This window comes from Cuculus canorus, chromosome 19 (assembly GCF_017976375.1).
Source record: "Cuculus canorus isolate bCucCan1 chromosome 19, bCucCan1.pri, whole genome shotgun sequence".
Lineage (NCBI taxonomy): Eukaryota > Metazoa > Chordata > Aves > Cuculiformes > Cuculidae > Cuculus > Cuculus canorus.
In genome coordinates this window covers 6632557-6652092 of record NC_071419.1, presented here as the reverse complement: position 1 = coordinate 6652092, position 19536 = coordinate 6632557, and the positions used below count along the sequence as shown (strand labels likewise).

General features: G+C 47.3%; 1 protein-coding gene across 22 annotated transcripts in view; it reads right to left on the bottom strand.

The window, feature by feature from the left end:
- DNM1 (dynamin 1) overlaps positions 1 to 19536 on the bottom strand; it is a 66721-nt gene that overhangs the window by 8191 nt on the left and 38994 nt on the right. For 10 of the 22 annotated variants that reach the window (XM_054084614.1, XM_054084616.1, XM_054084625.1 and 7 more), the window contains exons 11-21: positions 18870 to 18956; positions 18600 to 18670; positions 18091 to 18142; positions 16870 to 16881; positions 15520 to 15633; positions 5075 to 5184; positions 4362 to 4473; positions 3096 to 3107; positions 1661 to 1831; positions 1255 to 1496; positions 628 to 846 (exon numbers count right to left, since the gene is read on the bottom strand). In XM_054084614.1, coding sequence (XP_053940589.1) covers positions 628 to 846; positions 1255 to 1496; positions 1661 to 1831; positions 3096 to 3107; positions 4362 to 4473; positions 5075 to 5184; positions 15520 to 15633; positions 16870 to 16881; positions 18091 to 18142; positions 18600 to 18670; positions 18870 to 18956 — 1202 coding nt within the window. The remainder of the gene's footprint in view (positions 1 to 627; positions 847 to 1254; positions 1497 to 1660; positions 1832 to 3095; positions 3108 to 4361; positions 4474 to 5074; positions 5185 to 15519; positions 15634 to 16869; positions 16882 to 18090; positions 18143 to 18599; positions 18671 to 18869; positions 18957 to 19536) is intronic. The other 12 variants (XR_008453051.1, XR_008453054.1, XR_008453052.1 and 9 more) reach the window with 4 other exon arrangements.

Sequence of the window (19536 nt, the reverse complement as noted above, 5' to 3'; positions counted from 1 at the left end):
TTGAAGTGACTGAACAGGAAAGAAATTAAGTTTCCTAATGGGAAAGCAAAACTGTAGGATTTGAACTCTCTAGACTGGAAAACAATCAATTTGCTTACAGAAGCAACAAAAAATGCCTAAAACATCTATTTCCCTGCCTGTAATGTTGTAATATTGTCTTAGCCAAGAAGCATCAGAACAGTTTAGATTAAGTTCTCTCCAACTCACCTTGAATAACTCTGGGCCAGAAGAAGAGGGGCAACTTCATACTCTGGGGAACCCTACACAGAGGGGAGCTGACACTCCAGCCCTGTGATTCTTCTGGTGACCACCTCCTGCTTGTGAGCAGAGGTATTGGTATGACTGCTTAACGCCCTCAGGTACAAGGTCCTCCTCCCCCATCTTTTGTACAGGTGTTCGTGCTGAGAAGAGGCTGCACCACTGCTCCCGAGAGCTGTCTTGGCTTTGCCTCATCTATACAATGAGATCTCAACGATCTACAACGATCCTCCTGCCTATGGACCCAATTCAAATATTCAAAGACTGTACCCACACCGTGCACTCCATTCTCCTTCTATGGCCAAGGCAGGCTAAGTGCCCCAAAACTGGACATATCCCACCTGCGTGGAGCCACACTTCAGCACTTACCTGGGAACACCAGGAGGAGCACGATTAGGACGAGAAGGAACCTGAGGTGGAGGCCCAAATGGATCAGGAGAGGCACCTGGCCTGGAGGGCACAGGGGGGGCACCACCCAGGGTGGACCCACCAGCAGGAGGTGGTCCAGGAGCTGGGCCTCGAGACCCAGGTCTGGCGGGCGGAACCGCAGGAGCTCTCCTCTGTGGCGTGGGGCTGGACGTAGGAGACCTGGCAAACAAACGAAGAAATTCAACTGCAACAACAGGCCTGGGATCCCTCTGTCACCATCAGGTCCCCATATACTGCCTTCAGCGTTCCTTCTTTAGTTTCATGTCACTTTACACACCCCTCTTTGGCTTTCAAGGGTCACACTAGGCTCCAGGTGCCCTTCAAAGCTACTTCAGACCCCATCTCACCTAAGGATTTAGAAGTCTCCACAACCTTTGTAAAGACAGAGCAGCCCTACTGTGTATGCCCTTCAAGGCATAAGAGCTTCCCAGCACAAACAGCCAGATCTCTTCATCCAGAGGGAGAAGAGCAGCAGGAGAGGACTCCCTGTCTCGGTAGGAGGCCCCAGCTAGCCACTACAGAGGCATCAGGCAGGTCTGCGGGGCTCTCCCCCTGAGCCTCTGGTACCTGCGTCCAGATGGTACGCTCTGCACCTGCAGCCAAGAGTCGTCCACCGGTGGCGGCATTGGGGTGCTGATAGTGCTGGTGTTGATGTCCCCGATGATGTTGAGGGCCTCTTTCAGGGCATGGTACATGCGCAGCATTTCATCACGTCGCTGGGCCTGCTCTGCTGATTCCTCCATCAGCGTATTTTGGTCACCACAGGAGTACAGATTTGCCAGCAACTCTGAATGGATAAAGTCCTTGGTCTGTAAATGAGCACAAAGAGGGAATCAGTTTCCCCAAAACACTCCATTCTATCCCCACCTCCTCCTCTTTCCAAGATGCCTTCAGTTTTCCTTCATCTTTTCTCTCCCTTCCTGCTTTCTCCCTTCTGTCTCCCCACCTCCACTGACCACAGTGTAATAAGTACATTGTTTATCATGAGGTGCATGATTGTCTTCGGCATGAGGTCTCTGATGGTTTTGTTGACAATTGCCATGTAGGAATCCACCAGGTTCCTGATCGTTTCCACTTGTCTCTCCAGCTGAGGGTCCATGGAGTGCATGAAACTGTCTGATCCATTCTCCTCTGCCTCACTGGCCTGCAGAGAAAAGAAGAAACAGACTGGTTCTTCAAATGTAACACGACATTAGTTTTTTATGAGAGCGCCAAGAGGAGAAAAGAAGGGAACACGCAGGAAGGACATGTAATAAATAAAACTTATTTCAGCTTACATTTTGAGCTGTGATTGTCAATGCAAAGCTCAACTTGTATAGACTTCTACAGCTCAAATCTGAGGGGTTTTAACAATAAAGCTGCTCTTAGTAGGTAGTTATTATACAAAGGCGAAAGGCAACAGCGACTCTCGACCAATGTTCACAGGTTATGGCTGTAGCGAATACTCAAAGCTGTATTTTTACTCATAGTAGTTATAGTTCCCTGAAAGGCTCTTCAGCTGAGCTGAGGTTTCCATGCGAGATTTAGTTTAGACTTTAGAACCACTCACCATAAATAAAAGCCTTACAGGTCTTTGACATGCTGCATCTTTATCCTCATTATACAAACGAGAAAACAGATAGAGAGCTGAAACAACTGCCTACCTGAGACCACAGGTAGATGGAATAACCTAGAAAACCTTCCTGATCACTTTAACTGCAAATCCTTCATTGTAAGTCATAATTAGCTTCTCTTTCACATCAAGCAGGTGAATCTCTTCCTGTCTAAAAAGCATTGCTTAGCTTTCTGTAAAGGAAAATCTGGAGTGTGCTGTTTGACAGCAAGCAATCACCAAGGCTCATCCTTTGGGATCAATTTAAAAGCAGCAAAGCCTGAAAGGCTGCTGTCTTTCTCAATGCTTACTTAAAAAAAACCCTTGATTATATAGAGAAAAATCTTTCTTTTAAACCATCCCGGTCTAAAGGATTTGCAGCAGTCTAGGGAACTGCTTATCTTTTGTTCTGGGGAACAAAATATATGAGAAAGGGCAAATTCTTTTGTTCATTTGAGCTTTTCCTAAGAAGATCTTGTATAACGAAGGAATGCAAGGTCTCAGTGAAAAACAAAGTAAAGGAAGTAGACATCAAACAGGACAACCAAACAGGACAACATTAAAAAAAAAAGGGTCAAAAAAAACCCCCAAATAAGTTAGCAGCAAGATTCAGAAGTCATACAAAAAACAGAGAAATCGAAAGAAAAAAAAGGAAAACTCAAACCAAGAACAGAAACAAACAGCAATAATCAAACAGAAGGTACAGAGAGGGAGAAGAAGCAAATAGCTTTCAGGAAACTGTGACAAAAGGGAAAAAACAAGAGAACTATCTGGTGAAAGCCCTGCGGGGCAACACAGCAGAGCAGTTGAGACTTACTTTGTCCTTGTCCTGGCAGGCCAGTTTGCGCATATGTGGAAAAAGTTAAAACAAAAAGGGACAAAAAAAATAAAAGAAGAATTTTAGTCGGTCTCAGAATTTGAAGAAGATCCCATAATAGCACTGAACAAGAAAAAGAGCCATCCCACTAAAAATACATAAATACCTAGATTACCCTAGCAGAGGAACAACTGAATTGTTCAGCTAAACTGAAAATCAAAACAGGACACTGCAAAGGAAATGCTATTGTTAGTTACAGAGGGCAACCTACCTACCTACAGTGGCTACAGGTTATTCGTTAAACAGTTTTGAGATAGTCAGCCTAGTGATCAGTACTCCTACGTCAAACCACTCCACTAGCACACCAACGGGTGGCAAATGTCCTTTACCAGTATGTGTTTGAGGCCCAGTCTGGATCAAAGCCAATATGAAGTCACATCACTGCTAAGGTCCAGTCCCTAATCCTCTTTTTTTTAATATCACATCAGTTTGTCAGGAAATGCTTTAAGGCAAAAAGCACAATCTTCAAGTGTAACAGGAAATATGAATGCAAAGAGTCTATTAGATGCCACAGATAAACAGATAACCAATTATCACTTTTCTAATGGGAAAACTATTTATAGCAGTTTCCTCTCACAGAGGAACAGGAAGGCTTTGAACAGGAACATACACCACACTTCCCTAGAATGTACTTTCAAAGCAGAGCAGAGTGCTGACAGCGCACGTTGCGGGACGTGGCTAAGGGAAGAGATAAGAGGTCTGGCTAAAGTAGCATATTAAGAAGCGGCATATCAACCAAGGAAAAGAAAATCTCAAAGAACATCCCTTCCTTAACTGAGTGGGGGAAGAAACAGGAGAACAACTACTACTAAGCCTGGAAGCTGTACAGTGCTGTAGTGCACAAGGCTGCACAGTGAGTGTTACTGGAAAGAAAAAGTGCCTTTGCTCAGCAGACGTACCACCTCATAGTCAGGTAGTTAAATGTCATCCCTATATTGGGAATTTAATGCCCACGAAACAGGAAAGCTAGAAGGGTCTATCAAGGCAGTCTTTGCCTACTTCATCTCTCCTTGGAAGCTGCCAGTTACTTTTTCCCTAAAGAAAGCACCAGGATATACCAAAAAACTTAAAATTCTGTTCAAAATCACACTCGGCTCAGGAAAGAGACAAAACCTTCACAGACTTGTTTTTAACATAAGGTGCAGCTACTCTCCTTAAAATACATACTGTGCTCCTTCTCATCCCATTATCACGGCTGTAACTTACCCCAACACGCTCTGGGTAGACTCCTGCACGAAGGAAGGACGCTTTCCAGCTGTCCACCTCCTCCTGGGTCTCACAGGCCAGCTCCAGCTGCCGGTAGTCCTTGTAAACATTCCTGAGAAGACAAAGATTTTATTCTTCTCTATTTCGAATCAGAGATTTGCCCATATTTGACAAACATGTCAGTGATCAGGGAATCTTCCCATCATTTCAAGGCAGAAACACTTAGTCCCTTGCTAGTATCCTCACGATAACCCTGCAGAAGGGAAAGGAAGTTACTTTTTATTATCAAGTTTGATTGGCCTCAAATCAGTTGTGTGTTTCAATGGGGCCTGAAAGAGATTTCCTTTTCAATTCTGCTTGCTGCTGGACTTCTCCAGCCAAGGGTCCTCCCTCTCCTCTGGCTTTCCCTAGCCACTCACTAAGAATGTCGATTATAAATGTATATTCCAGCCACAGTTAGACTCAGATAACCACACCAAAAAGCTGAGGGCTAAGGTCACACACTGATGTGCACACCTGTAAGACCAGAAAGTATGAAGTCAGACTACTTTTAAACAGTCCCCCATCACCTCCACAAATGGCTATCCTTACAGGATACGCACATCTTTCCTGGACAGCTCTCCCAACACACTCATCTCTCCTCTCTCTCATCTAATATTACATAAATCCTGTCCCTAGCTTTAACATCTTGGTGTGTTGAGACGTGACCATACCTCTGTTCAGTGTTGAAGAGAGCAAAGATGTGCTTGCTGGACATGAACCCCTTCTCAACATCTCGCAGCTTCAGGTTATCCACCGGTAACATATACTTCTTCTCTTTCTCCTGAAAAGGGAATCATTAACACATTACTCACTGCTCCAATAAAGCCTCTACTCTGCCAGCATGGATGGGTCTGTCAGCAAAAGAGCCCCCACATCACCACGGAGGCATTCTCAACCCAGGTCCTCCTGTGTTGAAACAAAATCAAGAAACTATGCACATTAATGGAAATCTCATGCTCTGAACAATTAGAAGCTCAAGCAACACTTGGCACATGTTAAAAAACAGTGTCTGAAATTTCAGTGACCAGACTTAGAGCTTTAAGGGACCTATTTTTCAGAGTAACTACACCCACAACCCTCCAGCCTGATTATTACGAGACATCAGCAGCTAAACTTCGAACAAGGCATCCAAAAACCAGCCTCAATATTTTTGACCCTAGACATCATCTTTTAACAAACTTGATCTCAATTTTTACATATACATTCAGAAGCTAAGTCAGAAATCATTCTCCCCAGAATATCCTGTTCCAGCTGGGTATTATACTGCAACATAACAAGAGAGGGAGCCATCGCACTGGTCTCCAAAAGGCAGAATGCAGCTATCCAAGACTGAAACAGAACCAGAGCATACTTGTGTGCGCAAGCATGCATCTCTGACTGTCCCCTTGTGAGCATCTTGTGTGTTTGTAGACTTTCCTTGGCTGGTAACAACGAAACGTGATGGCTCTCGGGGGAAACAAGAATGGAAAACAAAGACGGTCAGTGAGTAGAGATTCTGAAGAGCTGGCTAAGAAAGAGGGGCAGGGCAGAGCAGCAGATAAGGATGACAAAGCTGCTGAGCTCAAAACACCCAGAGGACAGCAAGCTCAGCCTAACACCCTCTTAAGTTTCAGTTAAATTGACTTGGGTTTGCTAAAGATACCAGACTACACAGTTCAGACATACCCCAAAGATCAAACTACACCAGTTCAGTTCACGACAAAAAGAATAACCCAGAAGCAAGTATCTAGAAAATAGAAGAGGTCACTTGGGTAGCTGCCAAACCCTCCATTCTTTCTAAGACACCAGGATATGAAATCAGAAGAGCTCTTCCAAATGGATTTCCCTAGATTTTTTAATATCATTGATTGGCCCACATTAGAGGTGAGCAGGCGTTTTTGTGATGGGACATCTGTCATCCAGGTGCTGGTCTCAGAGCCACACAGCCCTTTTCAGCCAGAAACAGCTTCCAGCTTTCTATTACTTTGGGTTATTATTACGCTGGTTTAGGTTGAACCAGTGACCTAGAAGCGAAGTACACCATCTGCCAAGTCCCTAGGCAGGAGAGACCATCCCCGCTGTAGTCTCACTTAACTGGAGCTCCCTACATCCACACCACAGAGTCTCTAAAAAAAAAAATAACTGATGTTTAAGCTGCCTAAGAAAAATCATTCCACATTAGAACCACACAATGTTCCATAGAAATTTAGCAAGAGAGCCATTCTTCAGGAAACAAAGTCAAAAGGTAAGGGAATCCCATGTCTCAGATATGGAAATATGTGCTCTTTGCCAGAGTTTTGACTTCCACCCCTTCCAAGCTCTTGCATAAATGGGGCCGCGTGATCAAGACAACACTACCTCTGCGTGCTGATATTTCCATACACCAGAGGAAAGACTTGTGTATCTGTCTGCCAGCATAAAATATCAGTCCTGAGGCAGCAAGAGCAATCAAATGGAAGACACCACGCAAGGCAAGAATCCCCTGACCCACACACGCTGCAGGGCAAAGCCCACTGGAACGAGCCCCTGCCGCTCCCCATCTCCTCACACCTCCCCCTCCCAGTCCCCCACTTCAGTCCTTCCAGCTTCTCAGTTTTCAACCCAGCCTGTTTTATATCAACACTCTGACTTCATTTCCTGAATGCAGAGACAGGAAAGCGTGGAACGAGCTGCCAAGGGCTGAGCCTCTCAAAACTTTGGCTGAGCCCTCTGCCCATATGTTAGCAATCTGGCAGTGTGCGCTACGGCTGAACAGCATCCTGGCCAAGAGGGGAAAAGGGCTTCTCTCGCTAGCTTTCCATTCTTGGGGGGCAACGAAAGAGAAGGAAGAGCCAGCACACATCGAAATGGGAAAGTGGTTTGTGAAATACTACATAGCCGCCAGTCTGATCCCGAGAGGCTTATGTTGCTCATAAAGTATCTCCCTTTGTCTATAGGAAAAAAAAGATTCAGGCTATACTCTGCTGCTGAGAGTCTATGTTATGTAAAATGTGCCTGCTGGCTGTGAGTTAATCTGTAGAGCCGTGAGGCCAAGGAGAGGGAGAGAATGGCAGAAACACTCAGACTGGCCATACGAAACACAACTTAAGCTCAGTTGTTGGTTAGGGAATGTTGTAGGCACAGGTCTAGCTACCCCCAATCAGGGCCGCTGCTCCCAACGAGAGTCACACCGCTTGCACGGAGGACTGCAGAAAGATGACAGCAGGCTACTCGCCCAGGCAGGATAAGTGCCAGAGGATTACTCCCCCACCCCCAGCACAGTGCAGAGACAGCCATATGGCTCTGTACTTCGCATCTACCAAAGAAAGAAAATACACGTGGCCAGGAAGGAGACCAAGATCCATGAGCCATTCCAATCGTCGGGTGTGAAGCACAATAGCTGGAGTCAAAAACAGATGCTGCGCTACTTTTATTGTGGCTACACACCTCCTTCTGGTGGCTAAATCCTACAGATCAGTTTTGGCCAGAGACAGCAATGGTTTGCACCGCAATTATTCATGACTATCCTGTAGGTAATAACCTACACGAAGTTCACAAAACTCAGCAGGCAGCAAGCCAGCCTGACTCAAAGCATTTTCTCCATTCAACTGGAGCGCCTCAACAGCCAGGGAAGTTTTCCTACTCTCAGACACACGTGAAACGAAGCTGACAGATGCATGTGTGGGCTCCCTAAGGTTGGAAATTGGCACTTGCAGTACAAGAAAGTAATTGGCAGAATTATTAGGTTTCATTTTGCATTTGGAGCACAAATAAACTAATTAAAGGTTTTTCCCTGTAGCTGTTACAACAAACACCTCCTTTTGCACAGAGACAAGGGTTTGTGGATATCCGACCAAGAGCACTGCCTTTGTTTTAATTGGTGGCTGCGTGAAATTAGGAGAATTTCATCTTGCTTAAACCTCTTAGTCTCCTTTCCTTCTTGTAAGATATAAAGCGCCATGGGTAAACGAACCTGCCCCAGAGATGACTGAAGCTTCTGTCAAACTGTTTGTGCTAAACACACGCACAACATTTTGGGAACTCCTGTAATAGAAAACTCTACTCAAGTGAAAAGCCATTAACATCCTATTTGATAAACATACTGCATGAATACATGCACACTACAAGATTATTAGGAAGATGTCTCTAAACACAGTCTGGAGTATTTGAAAGCAAGCTAGCTGAGCATTTTAAGCTGAACCACCCCCCCCCCACCTCCCCAAACAAGAAGTTACAAACTGCTTTCTACTTCCTGCCTTTGCAAAGAAAATGCACATTGGAAGAGCTGAATGTCTGAGCTGTGATTCTTCCAGGAGACCCTAATCATTCCACAATATGCATGCATCTTCAGACCATCTTTCCAAAACACAGTCCACCTGTCTTACTTCATTTTCACCCTCAGCAATTGGACACTGTGATTGCTGCTCCAAGCTGCAAAGCAGCTGTAATGGCTTGTTTACACCAGAAAGCTGTGGTGGTTTAACTTAAACAACACATCCTAAGATTTTAAGCTGATTTAGTTCAAAAGCTCTGCATACACTAGGCCTGAGCTCATGTGATTAATCACACCATTACCCATTGGCTTAGTAAGCACAGCCATGGTAATCAACTCACCTGGAGAAAAGAGAAGATTTTTATTTACATCAGCTGAAATAACACACAGATTTAAACCTGCAGCTCAGCGCAACCCTAGGAAGCCGTCAGAGGGTGTATGAGAAAGCATAGGCAGAAACCAAGTAGCCCAAGAGGCTACAGTGCCCAAACCTCCACTTTTAAAGTCATGGCAATGCCCACCAGCCTTCACAACGGAGAAGCAGGCGTTTCTTCCTTCCTATTCATGTGCAAAAGCAAAGATGAACCCACAATGAGGGTCTGACTTGCTTTGGCGAGGCAAAGCGCCACACATGCAAGGTGCGATACACCTCTGGGTGAAGGAGAGGGTTGGTTCCCCTTCCCCAGTGCATGGTTAGAGCCAAAGCGGGAGCTCCAGGTGTCCACATTTTTTGGCCACAATTCTTAATTGTCCACCAGCATGTGCACAAGAGAAGGAGACCCTGGAAGGGAGCTTGCGGTGTACATAAAGCCCTCTTTATCCCTGCAGCACCAGAGAGAGAGGGAGCAAACCGCAGGCAAGGACTAACATCTGGAATCATTACAGGGGAGCCAAGAGCCACAGAAAGCGACAGCATTCCTCAAGTTCCCATGCCGGGTAGGGAACCTTCCTTTCCCCCGCACAACCCCATCCGTCAGCTTGCTTCCTGCCAACCTCCGGCCTTCCCAGCAGCCAGCAAGCTCCTCCCTCGAGTCTAGTTAGCTTTCCACTGCCACGTCAATTGAGGCAGAAGGACAGAAGAGAAGCAAGAAGGGAGGGAGCAAAAACCAGAAGAGGGAGGGAGGCTCAGCAATGCCAGCCGTAGTGGGGGGAGAAAAAGAGGGGATGCGGATTGCTCCTGCGGTAGCCGGAGGTGAGCTGCAAAGGCAACTGGCCAAGGTGGGTCAAAGGACCCTTTGGAGGACTTGGAAGCAAAGGCTGGTCCTGTTTGAGCTCTGCTCCGGGCCCCAGGTAAAGCGCTCATCTACAGGACAGAACTGGGCAGAAGGAGATGAGGGTGCGTGGGGCCTGGGAACCTTTCCACACAGCTCCACAAAGAAGAAAAGGAGTTGAATGAAGCAACAGGTTCTGCACACCCAGGTGACAGCCAGAACTTCACAGCATTTCCTCTTCAAACAGCAGTAATTTATTTTTTTGTTTCTCTTTCTAAAAAGGTGCAGCATCACCCAGGTGGAAAACGAGGTACCAGCCTGACACCAGCACTGGAAGAGGAAAAAGCTTGGAAGGCTGGCTCCAAATTGGAAACACGCGGAGAGCAACGTTTGTTCTTCCCAGCTGCCAGAGGAGGATGTTTTTTCAATCAGGACTTGGACTTTCTTTCACCCCATCTCTGCCCCCAAAAATCCCATCCCAAAAGCAGGGAGGAAAAAGGACTAATGAGCTGCTGATAGCCGGAGAGCAGATCGCAGAGGCTCCACTCCGTCTGCCCAGTGTTCAGACTACCTGTTCAGGACTACGAGATTGTACAGTAGTCTGCACATTGGTTAGGCTGTGCTGGGATACACCACACACTGCCAGTGCTGCACGGGGACGGCACAGGGACATGCTTGGAAAGGGTGGGCTGTGGGGACAAGCTGCATGCAAAGTTCACTCATCCCTCAGGCTGGGAGGATATAACCCTTCAGAGCCATGCTTCATGATCACTTTTACCTGCTTGTTCATCAGCCTACTCACAACCCCCTTATTCCTCCTGCATCTCATACCCCCTTCTTATTTCTTTCAGCTTCACACACTGGTCTCAGGGGTAGCTGTGTTCAGGATGGATGGCTTCTGTTCCACATGCTAAACTTTGCTATAAACTGCAGAGACAGACACACAGGCCTGGCAGAGTTACGACTGCACTGTGCTTTGCTACCTGAGAAGGCAGGATCAAGCACAGAAAGGTGACTGGAGAAAGGGGATTTCACATCGTCAAGAATGCTGTTCATTAATACAAAGAAAAAGCCACAAAGGATTGAAAACTGGAGGTTTGGATGCTCTGGAAGTTGTGTTTGCTTTGATGTTTGTCTGGAAAAGAAAGAAGAGAAACAGTGAGTGAAAGCATAAATGAGGATTGATTAAGACTAAGCTATTGTCCATGAGAAAACATGCACTTGTGAAAACAAATGAGTGAAAGCTCCACAGAGGATGTAAAGAGAAGGAACCTGTTCCAGAAAGCACCCGAGAGCAGTGTTAAGGCAGGAGAGGAAGAACCTCCGAGCAGACCTGCTCCTACAGTTTTTAAACAATCTGGATGCAAAAAGCTGGCACAGCAAGTTTGAGGACTCGTGGGCATGAAAGCAAAGACAAAAAGATTGCTCCCAGCTGAGCTGGGCCTCAAGGACATGGACTGTTGGGGTGTGGTGGTGGTGCAGGAGAACAAGAGGGAGTGCAGGGGTGTGCAGCAAGGGAACAGTCTCAGTCCTGATTAATGTATTTCTTTTTAAACTAGAATTAGGTACACTATACTGACAGGTAGAGAATAAGCAGCTATCTAGTGACTGTCTATAAGGTCACATCTCCCTCAGGACAGGGGAGAATACCTTGGCGATTCAAACAAAAGAAGGCACAAAGACAGAAAAAGAGCTCAAGCACAACTGATGACAACAGCAGCAGGAATCAGCACAGATTCCTAGAATGTTTTTCGTTGGAAGGGACCTTAAAGCCCATCCAGTTCCAACCCATTTTTCCCTAGACCAGATTGCTCAAAGTCCCATCCAACTTTGCCTGGAACGCTTCCAGGGATGGGGCACCCACAACTTCTCTGGGCAACCTGTGTCAGTGCCTCACTGCGCTCATAGTGAAGAATTTCTTCCTAACAGCCAATCTAAGCCTTCCCTCTTTCAGTTTGAAGGCATTACTCCTTGTCCTGTCACTACAAGCCCTTGTAAAAGCTCTCCTGAAGGCCTTTAGGTGCTGGAAGGCTGCTCTAAGGTTTCCTCAGGGCCTTCTCTTCAGGTTGAGCAACCCCATCCCTCTAAGCCCATCTTCACAGGAGAGGTGCTCTGGCCCTCAGATCATCTTTGTGGCCCTCCTGTGGACTCACTCCGACAAGTCCATGTCCTCATTATGTTGGGAGTCGCAGAGCTTAATGCAGTACTCCAAGTGATGCATGAAGAATATGGAAGCATCTCCTACACACCTGAAAGCACCTCACGCTGTGTCTACCCCGCTTGTACACATACAGGACTCAAATGCGCTGACGTCGTACGCAACACACCAACACTCTGACACAAGCAAAGAAGGCCGTATTCTCCTCAGGCAGTCACCCGTTATTAGAAACCCCAAATTTCTAGTACATGTTTTACCTGAGTAAGGACAGAAGGTCCAGTCTGCATTGTACATTCACCCCAATTCCCAAAGCAAACAGCAGACGTATCTATCTACCCAGCTGTGCAAACACTCGGGCACACAGTGGCACAGTCACTTCAGCAGGGACAGGCACCCCTGCAGGGGCGAGAGCGCAGGGCTCCTCTCCAGCAGGCAGCCAGCTTGACTAAGAGGCACCACTGAGCACGGTGCTCACTGCATCTTGCCTGCAAGGTCCCCATCTAGCTGTCGAGAAAGCCCTGCGGAGACGTGGGCACTGTGCATTCCATAAGGGATTCAGGAATGACTGTTCAGATCACGTTCTTGTATTGCATCCACACTAGGGCTTGCTGAGCAGCTCACCAGTGTGGTGATTCCATGGCCTCTCCAAGCAAGAAAATCTCCCTCTATACTGCATGCAGCCAGAGCAGGATCCTCCCTACTTTCTCCCTCCCACCACTGGCCTGGGGCATAATCCCACAGGTTTCAGGAGGTGCAGGTACCTCAGGGGGGGTCTTCCTCCAGGTCTTGGGAGGCCAGCTTCTGTGGGGCCGCTCTCCATGGGGCCAGTGTTTGACTCATTGAAAAGAGACAGGAAGAAAAACAGAGAGCCCAGGAGCACACACATGCTCTTGGCAGCAAGGCAGAGTGGGGAGCCAACTTTCCACCCCCGCCTGGTGTGCTCTTTCCTCCCCTCCCATTCCCCAGCACACTCCTTCAGGCCCCTTCAGAGCATCAACAGACATATATCCCTGCTAACATGTAATGTCGGGCCCTTTAAGACACTTTGAGTTTTAGTTCTTTCTTCAGAGACAGAGGAAAAACAAGCCAGCACTGCGGAAAGACTGGTATGTCACTAATGGGGTCCAGATGTCTTCATTCTGTAGACTGTGGGTCCCGGCTTGCAAAATAGGGCAAGGAGAGGCTATGCCTCCACTCCTTCCAGCTCCAGAACTGTGAGCCGAACCTTCACCCTTGCCCCACCACACACCTTCTCACCCAGCTCCTTCCCCCCTCACCCCTCACAGCTCTGCCACTAGCACTTCCATCCACACAAGATGGACTCAACTCCTTCCTCCTTCCCTCTGGAAAGCTGCCAGAGCACAGGGGAACTGGGACAAGGGAGCCCACAGAACTGCAGGGTGGGACAGACAAAGCCTTCCCCTTTCTCTCACAGCTTAGTGGAAGAAAAAACACAGCGCGCAGTCTTTGAAAACACATGAGAACATTCCAGGAGCTGTAGGACACAAGTCTTCCTGAAGTGGTGGAGGAGAGCTCTGGGACAGACAGGCAAAGGTAACCCTGCTTGACAGAGGACCATGCACTGCAGACAGCTCCTTGGGATGGACCCAACTCCACGCAGGATTGAGGTTTAGGATGGGAATCCCCATGCTCACAGCTCTCCAAGCTGACCCTCAAACAGACCAACTTCTAGTCTGACTCAACGACAAAGTCCAAGTGGACATTGCTTCCTTTCTCCCTCCCAGCAGCCAGGGATCAAGGAGTTGAGCTTGGGGAAGAAGCAAATAAAAACATGCTTTCCTTTCCCCCCTGCTCCCACTCAGTCAAAGACAAAGGCTCCTTTCTCAGACCTCACCAGCATTGGTTCTCCTGCATTTAGGGACTGAGGCCGGCAAGGAGCTGTTTTCACTAGGCAGCTCTACCTCCTGCTATGCAGAAGGGAAACTGCAGACCTCCAGTTGCAATCGACCCCCAAGGCTGCCCTGCCGCAGAAGGAAAGGGAGGTCTAATCCCCATTCCCAGGCAACTGGAATCTATAAACAGTTTACACATCCCCACTGCAGCCCGCCCTCCCTCCCTCCCACTCCCCAGGGAAGAACAGGGAGTTCTGATCATCTCTGTAATACAGATGTAGCAGCTGGCTTTGATTAAAATACTCGATGTTTATACCACTCGACCTGTATGTGCAACCTAGAGGAAAGTGAAGCCTCCCCAAGCAACTCTGAGCACAAAGGGAAAGGGTCTTACAGCAGAGATGCACTGATTTAGCAAAAGACATTTCAACGTCTGGTTCTTCAATTAGGAAATTGCTGCCTGCTCACCCGTAGCAGCACAGCAGCAGTCTCCATGCAGAAAGCGATATTTAGAGGCTGATTCATCACTGTATTTGTCATCATTTCCACCTGCCGAGAATTAAACAGGCCCACTGATATGAACTAGACAAGAAGCCAGCCCTCACTGCAGCTCCCAGGCACACTACTGTCTGCCTCTGAACACCTGAGGGACACGGACCGCAGTAAGAGACAGAGCACGCACTTTGTGATCAGCAACCCCGTTCAACTTGGAACGTGTGACTACATCCTGCCAGGCATTTTTCATTCCCCAACACATTGAATGCGGCTAACCCTTTCCATCATGTCCTTGCTAAGCCCATCTAACTATTCTTTCTCTTCTCAAAATAATCAGAAAAGACAACTATCTACCTTTGTCTCGCAACACTGTTGACAACAATAATCTCAGCTAGGACAATCCTGTCTGCTTGTATCATCTCCCACTGAAGCAGAAAGACACCACAGCACATTGCCAGAATCCCTAATATTCAAGATTTTTAGGCAACTCTGCAGAAAAGGTCCACATTCCCACCAGTGATTTCCACGCATCACCGTACTTTTGACCAGCAGTACTCCAACCATTCACAATTCAAACAGCTTTACAAATAGTGCGTTAACTGCCATCTTCATAGAAACATTAAAAAGAGACTTTTGCAGGTTTAACAAATGAATCCTGGAGATGTTAAGTAATTTACTCAAAGTCAGAAGGAGCCAGACCAGAGCTGCAGCTTCAGGTCCCCAGCTGCTGTTGCTGTGCTCAGAAAGAACGTAGCTTTTTCCTCGTGACTGAGACAGATGCATGAACACCTCTGCCACGCTTCTTCAAGAAACTCTGCTCTACAAACACTCAAAAGTCCAAATCTTGGAATTAAGTTACCACTTCTTGATCACAGCTGCCGCAGAAAGACAATTAAAGGTGAAATTCATTCCAAGCTGCTGTCAATTTTCTGCGGAGCCAGGGCTTCAAGCATAGATATTATCCCTTATGCATCAAAAAAATCATGTTCACATCAATTCAGAAACACTCAGCAGTGCTGGGACCACAGGAATCCAGCACAATGATGGTTTCAGCCTGTGTCACAAGCTGCAGACAGTACTCAGAAGATACAACTGTAACACCCAGTTAACTGAAGGCCTGATTGAGATCAGATGTCCAAGACTCAAGTCATAGAGCTGAGCTACTCACCTCATCATCCTTGTACCAGGAGAGGTTCTCCGCTGTCAGGACAAACCAATACTCCTTGGAGCCACCCTTCATGATGCCAATGTTGTTGATGGTGAGCCAGCCCTTTCGGATGACCTAAGGGAATAGAAGCAGCAAGCATTAACAAGGGTGAAAAGCCTAAAAGCTAAAGCCTTAGGTAACAGAGGAAAGACGAAAGACAAGGAACACCGTGCTCTGCTGCTGCCAGAAGAGCCCCCCACTCAACTGGCCAGTGAAGATCTTTGCCTCGAAACGGCTGGGAATAGTATAAAAAGGACGCAGGAAGGAACCTGTCAGTGCTGTGCATTATACCCTCTGCCAAGAGGAAAGAGATGCAGGAAGAACTGCATCAAGAGTGCCTTGGACAACCTACAAGCACCAGATCACAGCAACACACCCAGAAAAGGCCATGCCTAGAGAACGTCAGGACAGCAGCACACCATTCAGCACAGTGCACGTGCGGAGTGCTTTACCCAGCGCAGGGTGGGGGGAATCAGTTCAAGAAAAGAAGGGCAAGCAACCCATAAAGAACTGAGTTTAGTAAAAATACTCACTAAGTATAACAGAACAAAATGGTGCATCTGGAACTAGTCCCCTGGACTGCTGCATTCCCAGGTATTTCAATAGCCATTAATTTAGAGCAAAACAAGTTCCTTTAAGCTCAGTCTGTGAGGAACCCTGTGAGTTAGGCTGTGAGGCTATTACTTTCCAGGGAGCTCCACTTCAAGCGCTGATTTAGAGCCTCACATGTACAGTAGCCAAAGGCAAGTATGCATCAGCTTGAAAGTGTTAGCTTTAGTATATATTACTGCACTGTTAACACCCGAAAACATCTACATGCGTTATGCGTGCACACCTTGTTATACGGATGTGCTTGCTGAAAACAACCTGGCATTGAAAACCCACGCGAGCGCACCGCGTATCAGCAGATTGCACTGTGTGAGCAGCTTAAGAGGCACACAATCCTCTGAATTGTCAATTTAGCCTAGAAAAGCAAACGTAGGAGCATCAGATCTTTATCTCATGCCTACGGTTACACTCGAGATAGTCCTATTCTCTCTGTGGACAGGAGGGGGCAGCGAAACAGAACTGCATATCCTTGGATTACTGCTTTTCATCTCCACCCACTCACAAGATGTACCAGCAGTTCTGAATTTTTCCTCAACGTACTACCTTTTCACCTCACTTCTGCTTCACCTGTGTCTAAATGCCAGCTTCCCTCCTCTCCCCATTCAGCAGCAGAGGGAATAATTTGTCTATGCGCTGTTCTTGCCTTCCCAGATGCAACATTAATGTTCATTAGCACACCCTACTGAGTGGCCTTCTACTCACCAGGATCTCATCCTGCAAAGGGGAACCATAGCAACAGCAGCAGAGCAGAGCAGGAGAGGAGCAAAGAGAGGAGAGATTGTTACTAGGAAAGCTGGAGCAGGAGAAGACAGGCTCAAAAATTAAATAAATTGGAAGCTGGTACCAAATATTTCACTCTAGGTGTTAACAAAAGCAACCCCCATCCCAAAATGAAGTCTGCTAATGGGAAAGCCAAAGCGCCTGACAGATAGATCCAGAGTTCACCCTTTGCGCAGTTTCATACTCAGCTCTTCTGTAAGGTATGCTACAGAGGATGGGGTACCCTAGAGCTGCTCTGAAATCCCACTAAATGGATGCCTTGCCAGCCCAACCTTGCTGACCTACCTGCCTGTCAACGGCACTGAAACCATCTGCATGTTTATGTGCAGGGAAAGGTGGTGCAACACTTTTATAAAGAGAGTGAATGTCCGTAAAAAGACTAAGCGAAAGCATTTGCTTCCATTCTCTATGAAGCTGCTTGTAAAACTTTGTTTCTACAAGATCTTCTAGTCTCAATAGCCGTGCCGTGTCCCCAGCAAATCTGAGAGAAAGTGTCTTTGGCTCCTTTTTAATTGTATGTATGCTCCTCGCAGTTCCTGATGGAAGAAGGGAACTCCTCCCCTCCACTGCTGTCTTCTCCCTTGAAGAACGGGTGTGTTCTCATACGTACCCAGTGCAACCATGGCTATAATCACCCCTTGTCTCCCTGTACAGAGGTTTAAGTATTTCCAGTGAAGTTTTCCATAAGTGTCAATGAACTCTCAAAATCCCTTCCCAGAAAGTAGATACCACTGATGGGAATGAGCTAGAAAAGACATTTCCATACTCTGTTGGAGTATGGAGTTCAATCCTAGTGTTCTGTACCCCTTACATCAGGAGAGTTAGCACAGCTGGTGAAGAGGCTGAACAAAAAGGGATTTACACACCACTAACAGGGATTTCTACCAGGAAACCAAAACCAGATCTCGCTTATCAAGCATCCACTTCCCTCTACAGCACCTTTCCTCCATTGTCGCTACATGCTCAGCTCTTCCTGACTGCAGTTAGACTAAAACGCTATCCTCCAGATATAAACAGAGTTTGACGAGTAAAAAAGACAACTTAGAGCACTGCTGCATCCAACCCAACACTTGTCCACCTGGTAGCTTCCAGGTAGCAAACATGTCCTTCTTGCAGCAGTGAAAGAGATGGAAGTTGGCCTACCTGGTTGCCAGCTGCCTTCTTCTTGCTCATCTGGCTGCTCCTCTGCTGAGCACTGCAAACAACATCAGACATTCAAAACTCCTAAGGCTCTTCATAACCACCTGAATCCTGCTCCCATCAGATAGCTGCTACAGTGAAATCATGCTCCTCACCACTGGCTTCCAAGCCTTGATAACCCAATCTGCTTTCATCTGGTCTCTCAGCCAGGTCTACTCATCTTCTTGCTCCCACCTGAACCACACGTGGGTCATTAACCCTCCACAGCTTCTGCTCTTTCCTCCTGACACAACTCTAACACTCTTAACTCCCCCTTCTACACATCCCTGTTGTCCTCCCCCACCTTGCAATACAAAGCCACTGAATAACAGGCAATAGTGAGCACCAAACCATACTTTGGGACCACAGTATCCACACCAGGGCCTTTGCAACCCATTTACCGGAACAGCTTTAGGACAGAGCCACAGGAAACGCATGCAGAGAGGAGGAGGCAATAGGAGATGGGTGCTTACTTGGCAAAGCCAATGAAATCCTCATGGTTTGTGTTCATGTAAGCCAGCTCGATGTCTATTAGAAGCATGACCTGCCAAACAGGACACAGACGGAGCAAGACAGATGTTAGTGATCAACACTGCTAACAGTCAGGCGCAGGCAGAGCCCTCTACATCTTCCATCTGATCAGCCCTCCGCAGCCAGACAACCCTGGGCTCAGCCCCTCTAGCCTTGACTGTCCCTTCAAAGGTGTCCCCCACCTCATCCCACCCGCTCTCCCAAGCCCCTACCTGATCTTTGGTCCTGCCTTCTCTTTCACGGATGTGAGTAGTAACAATACGTTCCATCTCCTCACGCAGATGAGGATATTGGCTCAGCTGCAGGAGAGAGAAAACACGTGCACATGGGAAAGGGAGGTACAAAGGGGGGAGCAGCCCCCACATTTATGCATGCATATGTACACCCTGCAAACAGAGATTTTCAAGGGAAGTTCTAGGAAGCTGGACTTGCAGATAGATTTTTCCAATTTCCTGGAGATCTGCTAGGGGCAAAGTTGATTCCCTCTTGCTTTGGGCTTCAGAGAAAAGCTCTTTTCACTCTCGTGGCAACTTCTGCCTCACTGGAGGCCTGCTCCAAACCTGCCTGGCAGGAGGCTCTTCAACCCCAGATGTAAACACACTCCCTACTGCTTGCTGGGTTTTTCACATTAAAGTGAACGATTTCTCTAATGTTCAGCATCCCATTTTAGTAGGTGAAGTAGGTGAATGGCCTGTTGCTACTACCTGTTGAATCCTGTGGGAAGTCTCCCTGGATTTCAATCCCCATTTGCTGAGGCACCAAGTGAAGGCATCTGGCCCTCTCCAACATCTGCAGAGACAGAGGATCTGACCAACTCAAGGGTACCTGTCGTCAAGAAACACCGTGTTCTGGGCATCCAGCTGCTTCCACCTTCTCTCC